The sequence below is a fragment of the Pelophylax lessonae genome, assembly GCF_965119305.1.
Source record: "Pelophylax lessonae genome assembly, chromosome: 1".
Taxonomy (NCBI): Eukaryota; Metazoa; Chordata; class Amphibia; order Anura; family Ranidae; genus Pelophylax; species Pelophylax lessonae.
The window spans coordinates 407,012,908-407,028,634 of NC_138768.1; the positions used below are offsets into that span (position 1 = coordinate 407,012,908).

Below are 15,727 nucleotides of genomic sequence, written 5' to 3' on the forward strand. Positions count from 1 at the left end.
ATTATATAAAAACTGGAACTGTAGTGAGTTGTAGTAAATTGTGCTCAAGCGAGACCATTTAAAAAGAATCCTATTCTTTTTTAGGCCTTTTTAAACATTTTTTTGGTCTGCCCAATAAAGTAATCAGTTCAAATATATGTGAAAACTTTAAAAATATGTGTCGTATAAATATATGCATTTCTCATCTCATACATGACTATAATTGAAATTAGTGGATGCTGTCATGTAGCGAAGATATCGACAACACGTTCTTCCTTTTTACTTGCTCTTCATGCTCAGTTCAATCTACTGCTTGAATAACAAATACCGGGGTTAATTTACTACACCTGGAGAGTGAAAAATCTGGTGCAGCTGTGCATGGTGGCCAATCTGCTTCTAACATCAGCTTCTTCAGTTAAAGAGGTTGTAAACCCCCAGAAGTGTTTGAACCTATAGGTAAGCCCATGATAGGGCTTACCTATAGATACTGTAAATATCTCTTAAAACGTTTAGGAGATATTTACATTGCATGCAGCCGATGACACCATTGGCGCATGCGCTCTGAAGGAACGGCCGCCCATGCTGTTCTTTCAGAGCCCTGTGCCGCGAACGGCGGCTCCCGCAAACCGAGAAGTAAGACGGGTGAACATGTCGGCCATGTTACCGGTGAGCAGGCGGCACTGCGGGGGTTTCGTTCTAAGGTAAGTATTTCATAATAAGCTAGTATGCAATGCTCATTATGTCTGGTTCATGCCTTAATGTCCCTTTCTCTGCAATTGTGTATATTTCCAATTATCTAGACCCGTTTTAATTGTTTATATACATGTTGGGTATTTAGCCTTTTCTTATATTAGATGGATTGGAGCGTTTTTTTGTACTTGATGGGTTTGTACAATGTTTTGGTCCTGTATCACTGTTTACAATTGTTCCCTTCTCTTTGTTATCTCCAATTCTTTTTAATCTCCAATTTTTGTTATGTTTTAATCTATTTTAATAAGTGGCTCTTAATTGCGCCATATTTTATTGTTAAGCCGCAAAGTTGTTTTCACTGCAGTCCCCTCTATCTCAACCTCTGTGGGCGTGGGAAGCGGCATTTTTTGTTTTGTCTCTGTCATCTTGATTATGTACGGATGTTCAAATTTGCCTCTATGGTGTCACCAGTGAGACTTCCGGGTTTGTGAGTCTGCTCCTCCCATGTAGTTTTGACACCCAATGAGGCAGCGTTACAACGATCCAAGGCCATACACGCAATGAGTTTCCGGTGAGTATCTGAGACCGCACATGAGATCCCGGAGGTAACGCTCGTTATGAGGTCACTTCCGGATACAATACCTTGTCCTGAGTTGCGCTATTGGTGGGACTGGATATACTCCTCCTACTAAACCATGATTTAATATATTCATGGGCTGCGCTATTGGCCGTGCTTGCTTTATTCTACTCCACCCTCATTATTATAGTAATAGACAGCACTGGTGTTTATCATATGGTTATGGTATACTAATTTGGCAATTCTCCTATGAATATATCCGTTTGGATGAAACGCGTAAGTCATATTGTACTGCCATCTCTCCATTTATATGTGCTGTTTTACAGGATGTTTGTAAGTGTATTCCTTCTTCTTCTTTTTTAATAAACGTTGTGAAGCGGTTTTACACTATGTCTGCACTATTTGGTTTATTTCCATCAATGTGACAACGGTATGGAAGTCTGGGTATCCTTATGCTGAGTGTCCTGGTCATCCTGGCTTTAACATCTGGCAACTTTGTGGCTTTATGAAGAGACCTGTTACCATAACCTGCTTTACATGACCCATTTTCTATAAAGAAATTTGGGTACATGTCCTCTGGTGAGCGCATTCATATTACTTTACTGGTGTGGGAATTCTGTCACTATCATCACGTTTACTTTAATTTGGATGCCATTTCTCACTTGGGACTTTTTTCATTACCGTGGACTGTGTTTCCCTTTATTATATAATATTTTTGTATCATTTACGAGTTTTATTACTGTATTTGATTTATACACTGTGTTTTTACATGTGTCTATATTATTAGCGCTGCACTATTATATTTCCGATGCCCATTATGCCTTTGTCTTTCAGGTTTTTTTTTTTTTTCTGAGGTTTACAACCTCTTTAAGCTTTGACAATAAAACCTGGAAGCTGATTGGTTTCTTTGCAAAGCTGCACCAGATTTTGCACTCTCCAGTTTTAGTACATCAACACTTTCTGGAAAACAAGCAAAAAACAATATAAATCACATTACCTGGTAAGAATTTTAAGCCTTGGATCATTTGCCTTTCCTGGGAAAAATCCACCATTAAATGCGTCATGTTGTCACTGACTTTTGGTTTCAATGATAGACGAAAAGCTGCAGCCATTGTGACCCTACAACAGAAATGTAAGCTGAGAATAAGCAAAAAAAAGGAAAAGGCATGAGGTTTCTGCTGCTACAGAAAATAATATGCTCTTTGGTTTCATGTCATTTTTCCCAGCTACCAGAGTTCCCCATAGGCACTACCAGCACAATGCCTGTTTGCCTCAAATTTACTAGTTACACCGCACTGGGAATAGTCAGGTACACTCAAAGTAAATGACAAAATAATGCGGCTTCTTTAGAAGAGGTTAAAATGGATAATTTATTTCTTTTATTCATTGGTACATAAACATTGTTAGTGCCAAACTCATAAAGTACAAAAAAACAGAAACGGTTTTGTGATAAAAATGAGCAAAAAAAAAAAAAGCAACGATTTCACAAACAGACACCACAGAATGAATCCCAATCAAATCTAAAAGTAGAGCATAATGCATTTACATGTTTGTGTTGTGGTAACATAAGATAAAACCTGCAATGCCTGGTAACATGTAAACCTAGGTGTTCTGAAGTGCTGTTTAGTTTAAAAGCCACAGCAATGCACTAACATACCCACACTGTACTAAAAAAAATGCAGAAGTGTACAAAATTTAAGAGCTGCCTTAATGCACTGCAGCTTAACACCTTGATGCCAATGTAACGCAAATATGCGACCTTCTACTTCAAGGGGTTGTACCAAGGTGATGCCTGCAGATACAGGCATGACCCCGGTACCCTTTTTTAGAGCCGAAGGTCAGCTTTGTTGTAATAACAACTGATGCAGCTAATCAGCCAATCGGCTATTATATAAAGCCCCTCCCGCTGCCTTCCGCCGTTCTGCCAGGTCCCGTTCCACGGGGAGACCTGAGCGACCAGCCAGCATGTCCGCCGGCTTGCCAGGGACCCGAACAAAGCCAGAATTAGCTTTGATAGAGCCTCAGATCTAGTAACCCGCAAGCAACATTACAACATAACTTTCGGTTAACTGGAGTCCTAAAGGCGCCGGTTTTAAAATATAAAAAGTATTCAAAAAAGCATATTTTGGCCTTTTGAACACTTTGAAGTGCAGAGGAGGGGTTTGGGGTATTATAGACCCCAGATCTGTTTATAAAGAATACCTGTCACTGCCTATCACAAAGGATGTTTACATTCCTTCTGACAGCAATAAAAGTGATTACAATTTTTTTAATAAAAAAAAAAAGACAGCATAAAAATTAAAAATATAAAGTAAAATCAATAAGAAAAAAAATATATATAAAGTGCCCCCTGCCTCCATGCTCACGCGCAGAAACAAACGCACACGTAAGTCACGCCCACAAATGTAAACAGTGTTCAAACCACACATGTGAGGTATGGCCATGATCGTTCGAGTGAGAGCAATAATTATGAGATTAGACCTTTTCTGTAAGTCTAAACTGGTAACCATTAAAAATTTTAACAGCGTTGCCTATCGGGATTTTTAAGTGACGTAGTTTGTCGCCATTCAAGAATGCGCCTAATTTTAACCACTTCAGCCCCGGAAGGTTTTACCCCCTTAATGACCAGGCCATTTTTTGCGATACGGCACTGCGTTGCTTTAATTGAAAATTGCGTGCTCGTGCGATACTGTACCCAAATAGAATGTCCTTTTTAAATTAATTTCCTTTTTCCCCACAAATAGAGCTTTCTTTTGAGGGTATTTGATCACCTCTGGAATTTTTTTTTTTTGCGCTATAAACAAAAATGGATTTTTGTAAGAACTTACCGTAAAATCCTTTTCTCTTAAGCTCATTGACAGACGTAGTCTTCTTGATTCTCAAGAGCTGGGTTATGTTGTCTCCGCAGGAGTAGGACTAGGCAGAATGACAAAACGTTCTGGCTCCACCCTAGGGGCAGTCCCTGAGGGTATATCCTCCCTCTCTCTGCTACAGGGAATCAGTTCTGTTTAAAGCAGTACAGAGAATTTAACCCAACCCAACTCAATGATAGAGGGGCGGGTACTACGTCTGTCAATGAGCTTAAGAGAAAAGGATTTTACGGTAAGTTCTTACAAAAATCCATTTTTCTCTATCGCTCATTGACAGACGTAGTCTTCTTGATTCTCAAGAGCTGGGACATCCAGAAGCAGTGCCACAAATGAGGGGTGGGATTGACAAAATCAAATCCAATCTAGAAGGCCCAACTGGTGCCAAACTAGAAGTTTTAAAGGCTCATTATAAACAAAGAATGAGGCTAAAGAAAAAATTTTCCAACGGAAAAAAACCCTCGAGGTAGACCACTGGTCTCCTCAAATTGCGGCCTGCAAAACCTTGCGGCCAAATGAGGCATCAGACGATGCCATTACATCAACTTTATAATGTTTAGAGAAGGTATGCACCGACGACCAGGTAGCCGCCTTGCACACCTGGACCACTGACGCCTGATGGCGAAAGGCCCATGACGCACTAAGTGCCCGAGTGGAGTGCGCCTTAACAGGGAACGGGGGCTCCCGACCCTTAATAGAATAAGCCTGCACTACCGTCTGTCTGATCCATCTGGAAATGGTCGCGGCAGATGCAGGCAACCCCTTTTTGGGTCCATCTGGGATCACAAAAAGTGAATCCGTCTTGCGAAACGAGTCTGTCGTTTTCAAGTATACCCTGATCGCCCGGACCACATCCAAGGAGTGCAAAGCAAATTCCCGAGGATGACTGGGCTTAGGACACAGGGAAGGTAATACAATTTCTTCATTCAGATGAAATTCTGAAACCACTTTTGGTAGGAAGGATGGATTCGGACGAAGAACCACCTTATCTCTATGAACCACCAGATATGGTGAACGACAAGATAATGCGGCCAGTTGTGACACCCTGCGTGCAGAAGTAATAGCCACCAAGAAGGCCACCTTCTGGGACAACGTGGGTAGAGGAATCTCCCTAATATCTTCAAAGGGAGGTTTCTGAAGAACCGACAACACTAAATTAAGATCCCAGGGGGGTAACGGCGCGTGCACTGGCGGAGCCAGATGTCGCACCCCCTGGATGAAATTCCGCACCAAGGAATGAGTAGCCAAAGGCTTCTGAAAGAAGATGGCTAATGCTGAGACCTGACCCTTGATAGTACTCAAGGCCAGTTTCTGCTCAACCCCTTGTTGCAGAAAAGCCAATATTCGACTAATCGAATAAGACCGAGGACGGAACCCCAAAGGTTCACACCATGCAATGTAGGACTTCCATGTGCGATGATAAATCTTTCTGGAAGTCGCTTTCCTTGCTTCAACTAGAGTAGGAATAACTGAAGCTGACAAACCTTTGTCCTTCAGCACCTGGGTCTCAATAGCCAGGCCGTTAAAGCCAGCGATCGTAAAGCAGGATGGAAGATCGGTCCCTGAGACAGTAGATCCTCCCTGAGAGGAAGTCTCCATGGGACGTCCGCCACCAGTCTGACCATGTCGGCGTACCAAGCTCGACGAGGCCAGTCCGGAGCTACCAGGATTACTGGGATTCCTTCCTCCTCTACCCTGCGAAGAAGTCTTGGCAGTAACGCGAGAGGAGGGAAGGCATATATTAGCTGGTATTGCCCCCACGGGGCGATCAGTGCGTCTGCGGTTTCTGCTAGAGGATCGCGGGAGCGAGCCACGAATCTCTGAACTTTCCTGTTGAATCGTGATGCCAACAGATCCACATCCGGGGTGCCCCACCGTAGGCACAACTGGTGGAAAACGTCTGGATGGAGGGACCATTCCCCCTGATCCAGGGTCTGACGGCTGAGATAATCTGCCTGCCAATTCTCCACCCCCGGAATGAACACCGCAGAGATTGCTGGAACAAATCGTTCCGCCCAGCGAAGAATGCAAGCCACTTCCTTGGCCGCTCGGACACTCTTGGTGCCCCCCTGATGATTGACATAAGCCACGGCCGTGGCATTGTCCGACTGGATCCGAACCGGGCTGCCCTGGAGCTGCTCGGTCCAGTGAATCAGACAAAGTCTGATCGCTCTCAGTTCCAATACATTTATCGGTAACCTGGATTCTTCCGGGGACCAAAGTCCCTGGACAGATAACTGACCAAGAATTCCTCCCCATCTGGATAGACTGGCATCCGTGGTCACTATCGTCCAATATATTGGCAGAAATGACTTTCCCTGGCTGAGCATTGGAGACCGAAGCCACCAAACCAGAGACTCTCTGGTCTGTTTGCTCAATCGTATCTGATTGTCCAGGGATTCCGGATTCCGATTCCATCTGAGAAGAATCTCTTGCTGAAGAATTCGGGTATGGGACTGGGCAAATGGGACTGCTTCGAATGAAGCCACCATCAACCCCAGAACCCTCATGCACGTCCGAAGGGAAGACCAGCTGTTGGACAGTAACAACTGGACTGCTGATTGAATCTTTCGAAGTTTCCCTACCGGAAGGAAAACTCTCGTCCTGACTGTGTCTAGAATTAGACCCAGATATTCGAGCCTCTGGGTGGGAACCAGAAATGACTTTTGCTGGTTCACCAGCCACCCGAATTCCTGTAAAGAAATCATAGTAATCTCTATGTTTTGTAGCAAGGTCTGAGGAGACTCTGCATGAAGCAGAAGATCGTCTAGGTAACCTAGAATCGATATACCTCTTTGGCGCAGAAGTGCCAACATTGGGGCCAACACCTTTGTGAAGACCCGCGGAGCCGTGGCGAGACCAAAAGGTAACGCCACAAACTGATAGTGGTTCTCCTCTACGGAAAAGCGTAGAAAACGCTGATGTCCTGCGAAAATGGGAATGTGAAGATAGGCGTCCTTGATGTCTATGGACGCTAGGACATCCCCTGGATGCAGGAAGGCTGCTACCGTGCGAATGGACTCCATTCTGAATCTTCTTATGTTGACGAAAGAATTGAGTGCTCTTAAGTCCAGAATTGGACGCACTTTGCCCTCTTTCCTGGGTATTGTAAACAGGTTTGAATAAAACCCTTGAAACCGTTCTGTCCAAGGAACGTGGACTACCACTCCTTGTTGTAGTAAATCTGTGACTGCTCTCCGCAGATCTTCTAAACGGTCTGCGGATAGACGGATATTGGAAGGGAAGAATCGCGCCGGTGGGAGAGATCGAAACTCGATCTTGTACCCTGACCTTATGACTTCGCAAACCCATTTGTCCGGGATTCTGGAAAGCCATGGATCCGGGAACCGGCGAAGACGTCCCCCCACCCCAGTTATGGGTGGGGGCGCACCTTCAGGCTTTGGATGGTTTATCTTCAGGTCTGGAGGGGGCGGGCTTTTGCTTGCCCGACCAACGACCCCTGACGCCTCCTGCAGGAGCTTTGGAGGACTTAGTTTTTTCACCCGCTGGACGAAAAAACCTCTTGTGAGCAGAAAAAGAAGGCCCTCGTCTTTGACGAGTTCCTCTACCTTTAAAATTTTGCGGTAAAAAGGTGCTTTTTCCACCGGTGAGATCCTTAATGATCTCATCTAAGTTGGCTCCAAATAGACGCTCTCCTGAAAAGGGGATATTAGCCAATGCTTTTTTGGAACCTTGGTCGGCTAACCAACCTTTTAGCCACAGTGTACGCCTGAGAACCACTGCTGAGACTGATGCTCGCGCCATTAATGGAGTGGCGTCTAACGCCGCATCACATACAAACTGTAACCCCTGTATCATTTGTTCCAACAAATCTGATACCGCCTGAGGGACTTCTTCTAAGTCCCGGCGTAACCACTTGGTCCATTCAGTTACAGCCTGCGAAACCAGTCCAATAGCAATTATTGGTCTGAAAGCTGATCCAATCAAGGAAAACATGGTGCGAGACATAGCTTCTATCTTGCGATCCACTGGATCTTTAAAAGACGGAGCGTCTTCTAAAGGAATAACCGTGGCTTTATTCAATCTAGCAATTGGTGAATCCACCACAGGTGGTTCTGTCCATTTCTTAATAAGGGTTTCCTCAAACGGATAACGCCTGTCAATGCGTTTAGAAATATTAAAAGTGCGTTTTGGCAGACGCCATTCTTCTTCGATTGGATTGCCAAAACATTTGGGCAATGGAAAAACCTTCGCCACTTTGATGCGCTTTTTAGTCCCAAAAGGGATCTCAGTTTCAGCTATTTCTGATGGAATACCCTGTAACCTTAAAGTCTCTTGAACAGATACAATGAGTGCGTTTACCAACGCTTCCTCTCGGGCTATGGCGGATGCCGAAACATCCTCCTCACTGTCTGAAGAGACAGGACCCGAGACACCAATACCAGATGAAGTACCTGCAACTGCAGAAATAGGCTCAGAGTCTGAATCCGAAGTTTCAGATAATAAGGGGTTAGGCGGGGGTCGCTTTCTTGCGCCCTGTCCCTGACAAGCCACTTCCACCCGGGACACAAAAGTTTCCATAATAGCTGACAAAGATTCAATTGTCAATGGGGTGCTGGAGGATCCCGCAGACCCCTCGAGGGGATCCGGAGGAGATACATGAGTGGCAGGGTCCATGTTAATACAGGACACCTTTGCCAGCAAAAACAAAAAAACTTTTTCTTTTTTTTTTTTTTTTTTGTGTGTCTCCCCCTAGCGCAATAGCGCCCCTCAGAGTACCTGCTTCTCGATCCCAGAGAGAGAGAGAGGGACCCCCAAGGCTCACCAACCGATGCAGTGCAGTTTCCAACAAACTGCAGTCAGCGTCTGTCTTACACAGACTGGAAGGAGCTGTTTGCTTTTTCCCGGGCAGAAGGCGTGGCTCCGCCCCCTGTGTACGCCTTCCGGCGTTCCCAGCCCTCCACGAGGTAGCTGGGCTCACAAAACATGGCCGCCCCCATAGAAGAGACATAAGACTCCAAAAACATGGCGGCCGGCGTGACCTGAGGACATACATGCATTCGGTCTACGGCAAAATGGCGGCGGACCGCCGATATCGTCTTCCCAGCACATCCACCTGCACTCTGCTAAGAGGTGACATCTGGATCTACAGAAATACACTGCACATAAGGTAGGATAATACCTCCTATGTCTGCTGTAATGTTACAGTCTGCTGGGTAGAGTGTTAGCTCTTGAACCAAGTCCACTTCCCACAAACACATGCTGTATTACAAGGGGGACTTGTAAGTATCAGATATATACTGACCATATATGGAGGGGCCCATAATATATACTGCCTCATAATGAGGAAAAAAGGGAACGTTTACTCACCATACCGAACCGACAGGCACCCTCTCTTCACAATACCCTCTCCACCGGGGTGGGGGTTTGTGGACGCCTCGACTCTCTGGTACCTGGCGTCCAAGCGAGCTTTTAACTCGCAAAGTCAGTCCCTTTACTGGGACTCCGTCGCGGCCGACTCAGCGCACTGGTCTGCACGCGCTCTTAGGCAGAAACCGGGGTGACCACTGGATCTCAACATCCAGTCCGTCGCCCGGCCCCGCATACTTACTTGAATATGTCGCGGCCGACCAAGCGCAATGCCATGGTCTGCGCGCGCTCGTAGGATCGGCTGGGGTGACCACAAGTGTCGCCCAGTCCGGCATTTTTGCTTGAAGATCTCACAGGAAAAAAACACTGGAGAAAACTACCTAAAAAATGTCTTTTTCTTAAAGAAAAAAAGTCTTGCCAGGACCAAAAGATCCCAGCAAGGAACTTAGGTCCTTACTCCTGACTAGACAGAAAAAAACTGATTCCCTGTAGCAGAGAGAGGGAGGATATACCCTCAGGGACTGCCCCTAGGGTGGAGCCAGAACGTTTTGTCATTCTGCCTAGTCCTACTCCTGCGGAGACAACATAACCCAGCTCTTGAGAATCAAGAAGACTACGTCTGTCAATGAGCGATAGAGAAAAAAAGACCAACAATTAAAAAAAAAAAAAAAACAATATTTTTTACTTTCTGCTATAAAACACATCGGTTTGGTCCAATTTGTATTCTGCTACATATTTTTGGTAAAAAAAATCCCAAAAAGCGTATATTAATTGGTTTGCGCAAAAGTTATAACGCCTACAAACTAAGGGATAGATTTATGGGCTTTTTAATTTTGATTGTTTTTCTTAGTAATGGCAGCGATCAGCGATTTTTATCAGGACTGGGACATTGCGCTGGACAAATCTGACACTAAGTGCCACTTTTTAGGGGACCAATGACACTAATACAGTGATCAGTGCTAAAAAAATGCACTGTTACTGTATAAATGACACTGGAAGGGAAGGGATTAACATAAGGGGCAATCAAAGGGTTAAGTGTGCTCCTAGGGAGTGCTTTCTAACTGTGTGGGGGATGGACTGACTGCAGGAAGAGAGAGATCTGTGTTCCTGATTAGTAGGAACACAAGATCTCTCTCTTCCTGTCTGACAGAATGACAGTCTGCCTTGTTTACATAGGCAGACTGCCGTTCTGTCATTCCTCTGAACGATCATGAATGGGCGGCGACCTGCTGATTGGCTCCAGCTGTGTCCAATCACAGCAGGCGTGCGTGCCCCCCTAAAACAATCACGTACAGGTACAGGGCGGCCTCCTGTAGGTGGGGCAGTCCTTTAGTGGTTAAAGCATGACATGTTAGGTATCTATTTACTTGGCGTAACATCATCTTTCACATTATACAAAAAAATTGGGCTAATTTTACAGTTTTTTTTTGTATTTTTAAAAAAAAAATTGTGTTTGAAAGACCGCTGAGCAAATGCAGAGTGTGACATAAAATATTGCAACAATCGCCATTTTATTCTCTAGGGTCTCTGCTAAAAAATATATATAATGTTTGGGGGTTCTAAGTAATTTTTTAGCAAAAAAATTGGATTTTTGACTTACCGTAAAATCTATTCCTCTGATGTTTATTGATGGACACAACTTCTTAGATTCTTAACCAGTGGATTATACTGCCCCCTACAGGAGTAGGACACTAGGCAGAAAAAATAACTTGATTACACCTATGGGCAGTCCCAGGAGGTATACTCACCCTCTCTGCTATAGGTACTCAGTTTTATTACAAGCAGTGTCAGAAGTATTACAACTCCATAGAGGGGCGGGTGCTGAGAAATAGATTTTACGGTAAGTCAAAAATCCCATTTTCTCATTCGTCCATTGAATGGACACAGCTCCTTAGATTTTTGACCAGTGGGACATCCCAAAGCAGTGTCAAACATGAGGTGTGGGAACTGCAAAAAAATTCCCAAGGCTAAACCGTAGCCAACCAGGTAACAGGAGCTCAACAAAAAAACAACTGGAGCCCACCTGAAACATTACTCCCCCAAAAAAGGGAACAGGCTCTCTAAACAGCAGCCTGCAAATCCTTGCGGCCAAAAGAAAAACGAAGCGTTCTGCACACCGTAGAATGCCGGCTGCCTCCAGAGCTGCCAACACACTTTTTGCTCCACCCAGGTGATTGACATAAGCATGGCTGTGGCATTGTCCAACTGAATTTGCGCCGGACACCCCTTGAAGAAGATCCGTCCGGTGATCCAGGCACAGCCTGATCACTCAGAGTTTCAGGACATTGAGTGGCACCTCCCCACCCGGACACATCGGCATCCATGGTGACCACTGTCCCATACAAGGGGAGATAGGATTTGCCCTGTTGAAGAGCCGGAGAGTGAATCCACCGGACCAGAAACCCTTTTGTTACCCAGCCGAATCCGATTGTCCAGAGACATCGGAAACCTGTCCCATTTGGCTAGGATCTACCTTTGCAGGGATCTTGTATGGAACTGTGAAAACGGTACTGCCTCGAAGGTAGATATCATCAGGCCCAGCACCCTCATGCAAGTCCGGATGGATGACTGCAATGATGATGCAATTTCTGGAATTTGTCCAGAGGAAGGAACACTCTGGCTAGGGTCAAGTCCAGAGTCAGACCCAGATAATCCAATTTTCTGGAGGGAACCAGAGCAGACTTCCGGTAATTCAGAAGCCAGCTGAACTCTCTCAGAGTCTGTATAGTGATCTCCATGTCGTCCACTAGAACAGCAGAGGACTCCGCTTGCAGGAGGAGGTCATCCAGGTAGCCCAGTACTGCGATCCCTCACTGATGCTGCAACGCCAGAACTGGGGCCAACACTTTTGTGAAGACCCAAGGAGCGGAGGCGAGACCAATGAGTAACCCCACAAACTGATAATGCTCCTCTCCTACAGCAAAGCGGAGGAAGCGCTGGTGACGGGCACACATTAGAATGTATAAGTAAGCATCCTTGATGTCGATAGAAGCAAAGAAATCCCCCTGATGCAGGGATGCCACTACCATGCCAAAAGACTCCATTCTGAACTTCTGTACCCGCACAAAGCAGTTCAGGGCCTTGAGATCCAGAATTAGTTGCACCTTGCCCTCTTTCTTTGGGACTGTGAACAGGTTAGAAAAAAAACCCTGAAAACGTTCAGAGGTGGGAACCGGGACAATCACACCCTGAAGCAGCAGGTTTTGCACCTCCCCAAAAGGAGCCTGCAATCGGTCCAGGGACAGGCGCCCATTGAAAGGAAAGGACCTTTCCGGAGGGTAAGAATGAAACTCGATCTTGTAGCCGGATCGTATCACTTTCTGGACACACTTGACTTGCACCAAGGAGATACACGGGCCCAGAAATCAGCAAAGATGTCCCCCCACCCCAGGCACGGACGAGGGTGCACCTTCATGCTGAGGGAGCCTTGTCTGCGGGTCTGGGGAGTCCTGCTCACGGCTTGCCAGACCAAGGTCTCTTGGATCCTACCAAAGAGGCCTTGAAAGGCTTTGAACCCTTGTCAGCAGACCCTAAGGGCCGAAACAACTTCTTGTGAGTCTACAACGTGGTTCCTTACCCTTACCAGCCTGCAGAAGAAAAGTACTCTTCACCCTGTGAGACTCTTAATGATGTCATCCAGAGTAGCCCTAAACAGGCGATCTCCCTGAAAAGGTAGATCAGTTAAGGCCTTTTTAGAGGTCTGGTCCGCAGACGAACACTTAAGCCACAAAACGTGCCTAAGTACCACTGCTGAAACAGACAGGCTAGAAATCAGGAGAGCTGCATCCAAAGAGGCATCACAGATAAACTGCAGCCCCTTAGATGACCCACAGGGACCACCAGAAGGCAGGGGGGGGGGGCTAATGAGAAGGAGGGGAACCCGGGGGTCTGACCATCCCAGGGAGCGGCTCACGTCCACCCCAAAACCCTCCAGGGGGAGAGGGGGGACAGCTACTCACTATCCTGGGAACCAGATGGGCACCATTCCAGAGAGAAACCCTTGCTATCAAAATATGGGGGGGGGGGGGCTGTTGGTCAGGAGGAACGCTGCGACACAGGCCAAGGCCCAGTCATATGCGACCTTGCGAGGCGTTTAACTCACAGGCCAGCCCCCGTCCTGTGGGGCTATTTCGCAGCCGAACTAGCGGGAAGCTGTGGTCAGCGCATGCTCGCTGGCCAGCCTGGGGGGGCCACTGGATCTAGATTATCCAGCCCGTCGCCCAGTCTGGCAGTTGATTGTAGATCTCACAGAAAAAAAATGTGAGAAAAAAAGCTATTTAAAAAGATAAACTTGCCAGGACCAGAGATCCCAGCAGGGAACTAGGTCCTTACTCCTGACTAGGCAGAAAAAAACTGAGTACCTATAGCAGAGAGGGGGAGTATACCTCCTGGGACTTGCCATGGGCGTAGTCGATTTCTTTTTTCTGCCTAGTGTCCTTCTCCTGTAGGGGGCAGTATAACCCACTGGTCAAGAATCTAAGGAGCTGTGTCCATCAATGAACGAAAGAGAAATACTGTTTTAAACTTGTAAGAAACAAGTGTCAGAAAAAGGCTTAGTCTCCAAGGGGTTAACACACGATAATGTGTTGCATTAACGCCACGCATAATCTGAATGGGCTTAAATCTTGGTACTCCGCCAGCCCCCCCCCCCCCCCCAAATACTTACCTGAGCTCAATTCCAAACCAGCGAGGTGCACATAAGCCTCGGCTCTCCTGTGTCTCATCCTCCTCACTGGCTGGGACAGCAGTGGTAGGCATTGGCTCCTGCTACTGTTAATTACAGCCAGTAAGTCAATGAGGAGATAGAGGGGGCGGGGTCAAGCTGCGTTCAGTGTCTCTATAGCAAGTTGCTTACTATGGGGACACTAGGCAGGAGGAAGGGTCCAGGACTGCCAGAAGGGGACCCAAGAAAAAAAGGATCTGGGCTGCTCTGTGCAAAACCACTGCACAGAGCAGGTATGACATGTTTGTTATATTTAAACAAATAAAAATCTGCCTGTAATATCCTTTTAATCAAAGATTTGTGTTCTTACACATGAGATAAGATAAATTGTGCTTATTTCCTTCTGAAGTTATAACTGATAAGCGCTAAAGCTGCCTACATTTCTGTAAATGTTCTTAGGTTCTGAAGAAATTCCTATAAACTGTAATCATACACTTCTTGTAGAACAGACAGAATACAAACATAGAATACAAGGACAACACAACAGTACAATATCATTTTTGCAAGAAGAGGAGAGGGGACAAATGTGAAGACATTCAGAGGAAAGAGTCAAATATATTTGACAGAGTAAGGTAAAGAGGAGGTTGGTACTGTACCTATCCTTGATCTGTCTGGCAGCCTTGGTGCAAGAAGAAGAGAGAAAGCAAAGTTAGTGCCTCCATGCGGGTATAAAGGTCAGCAAACTCCATGCAAGACTTAAGGGTAAAATGAACACAACCCGCACCCATTCCTTATAGAACATACAAGTGATCATATTGTGAGTCAGGTCTTGAGGGAGAAAAGAAATACATTGGTGGTGTTAAATGAGTTGTTAGCATTGTGGTTAATCATCAGGCATTAATCATCAGGCATTAAAAGAAAGGAAATAATTAAACAGTTACCTGTAGTATAAAACATCAATCAGAAAAACATTTCAGAGTGCATTTGAAAGAACATTTCAGTATAATACAGCTTGGAGAATTTATGCTGCCAGTATAGGCAAACATCACCTAGCATAATAGACTTTTCTTTAAAAAAGCATTAAATGGTTTTAAAAAGTAGCCAAACTTCTGGTTTCCTTGTGTAAAGGTTTGTTATTACACAGTATAACCCCACAGTATGCACTAAACTGCAGTTCCAAATGTGAGCATGCATGTTGCAACGTTGAGGTTTCTTTTCTGTTTTCAAGTCCTACATGGAAAAATGTTAATCTAAACGTAAAAAATGTTACTAGTGTGAATTCACGTATTAAGCATCACGTTTATAATTAATTACAGTTGCTATATTTGCTAATTATATAAGCAGGCTCTGTTAAACCCCAAATTTTCCCCGCATCTCCTTCCCCCTGAACTCAATTACCCTGTTTACATTAGATATGCTTCTTTTTCTGAGTTAAATCTCCTAAAATGTTTTGGGCTGGTTCTTGGAGGCATTGTCAAGGGCAAGTTTGTGGGCCAATTATTGACAGGAGAACTCCGCTGTTATTGCCAACACTCACTAACAACTTTTCTTCAGTTGCCACTGTATGACGAACAGCAGACAACAGAACACTTTCTTTTTGCAGAAATTAAAGTGTTACTA

General features: G+C 45.3%; 1 protein-coding gene across 5 annotated transcripts in view; it reads right to left on the reverse strand.

Moving 5' to 3' along the window:
• FSD1L (fibronectin type III and SPRY domain containing 1 like) overlaps positions 1-15,727 on the reverse strand; it is a 153,816-nt gene that overhangs the window by 74,232 nt on the left and 63,857 nt on the right. For all 5 annotated transcript variants that reach the window (XR_014225833.1, XM_082270803.1, XM_082270804.1 and 2 more), the window contains exons 5-6: positions 14,764-14,786; positions 2,244-2,365 (exon numbers count right to left, since the gene is read on the reverse strand). Coding sequence is in view for 4 of the 5 variants with exons in the window: in XM_082270803.1 (XP_082126929.1) it covers positions 2,244-2,365; positions 14,764-14,786 (145 nt within the window). In the remaining variant the exon portion in view is untranslated. The remainder of the gene's footprint in view (positions 1-2,243; positions 2,366-14,763; positions 14,787-15,727) is intronic.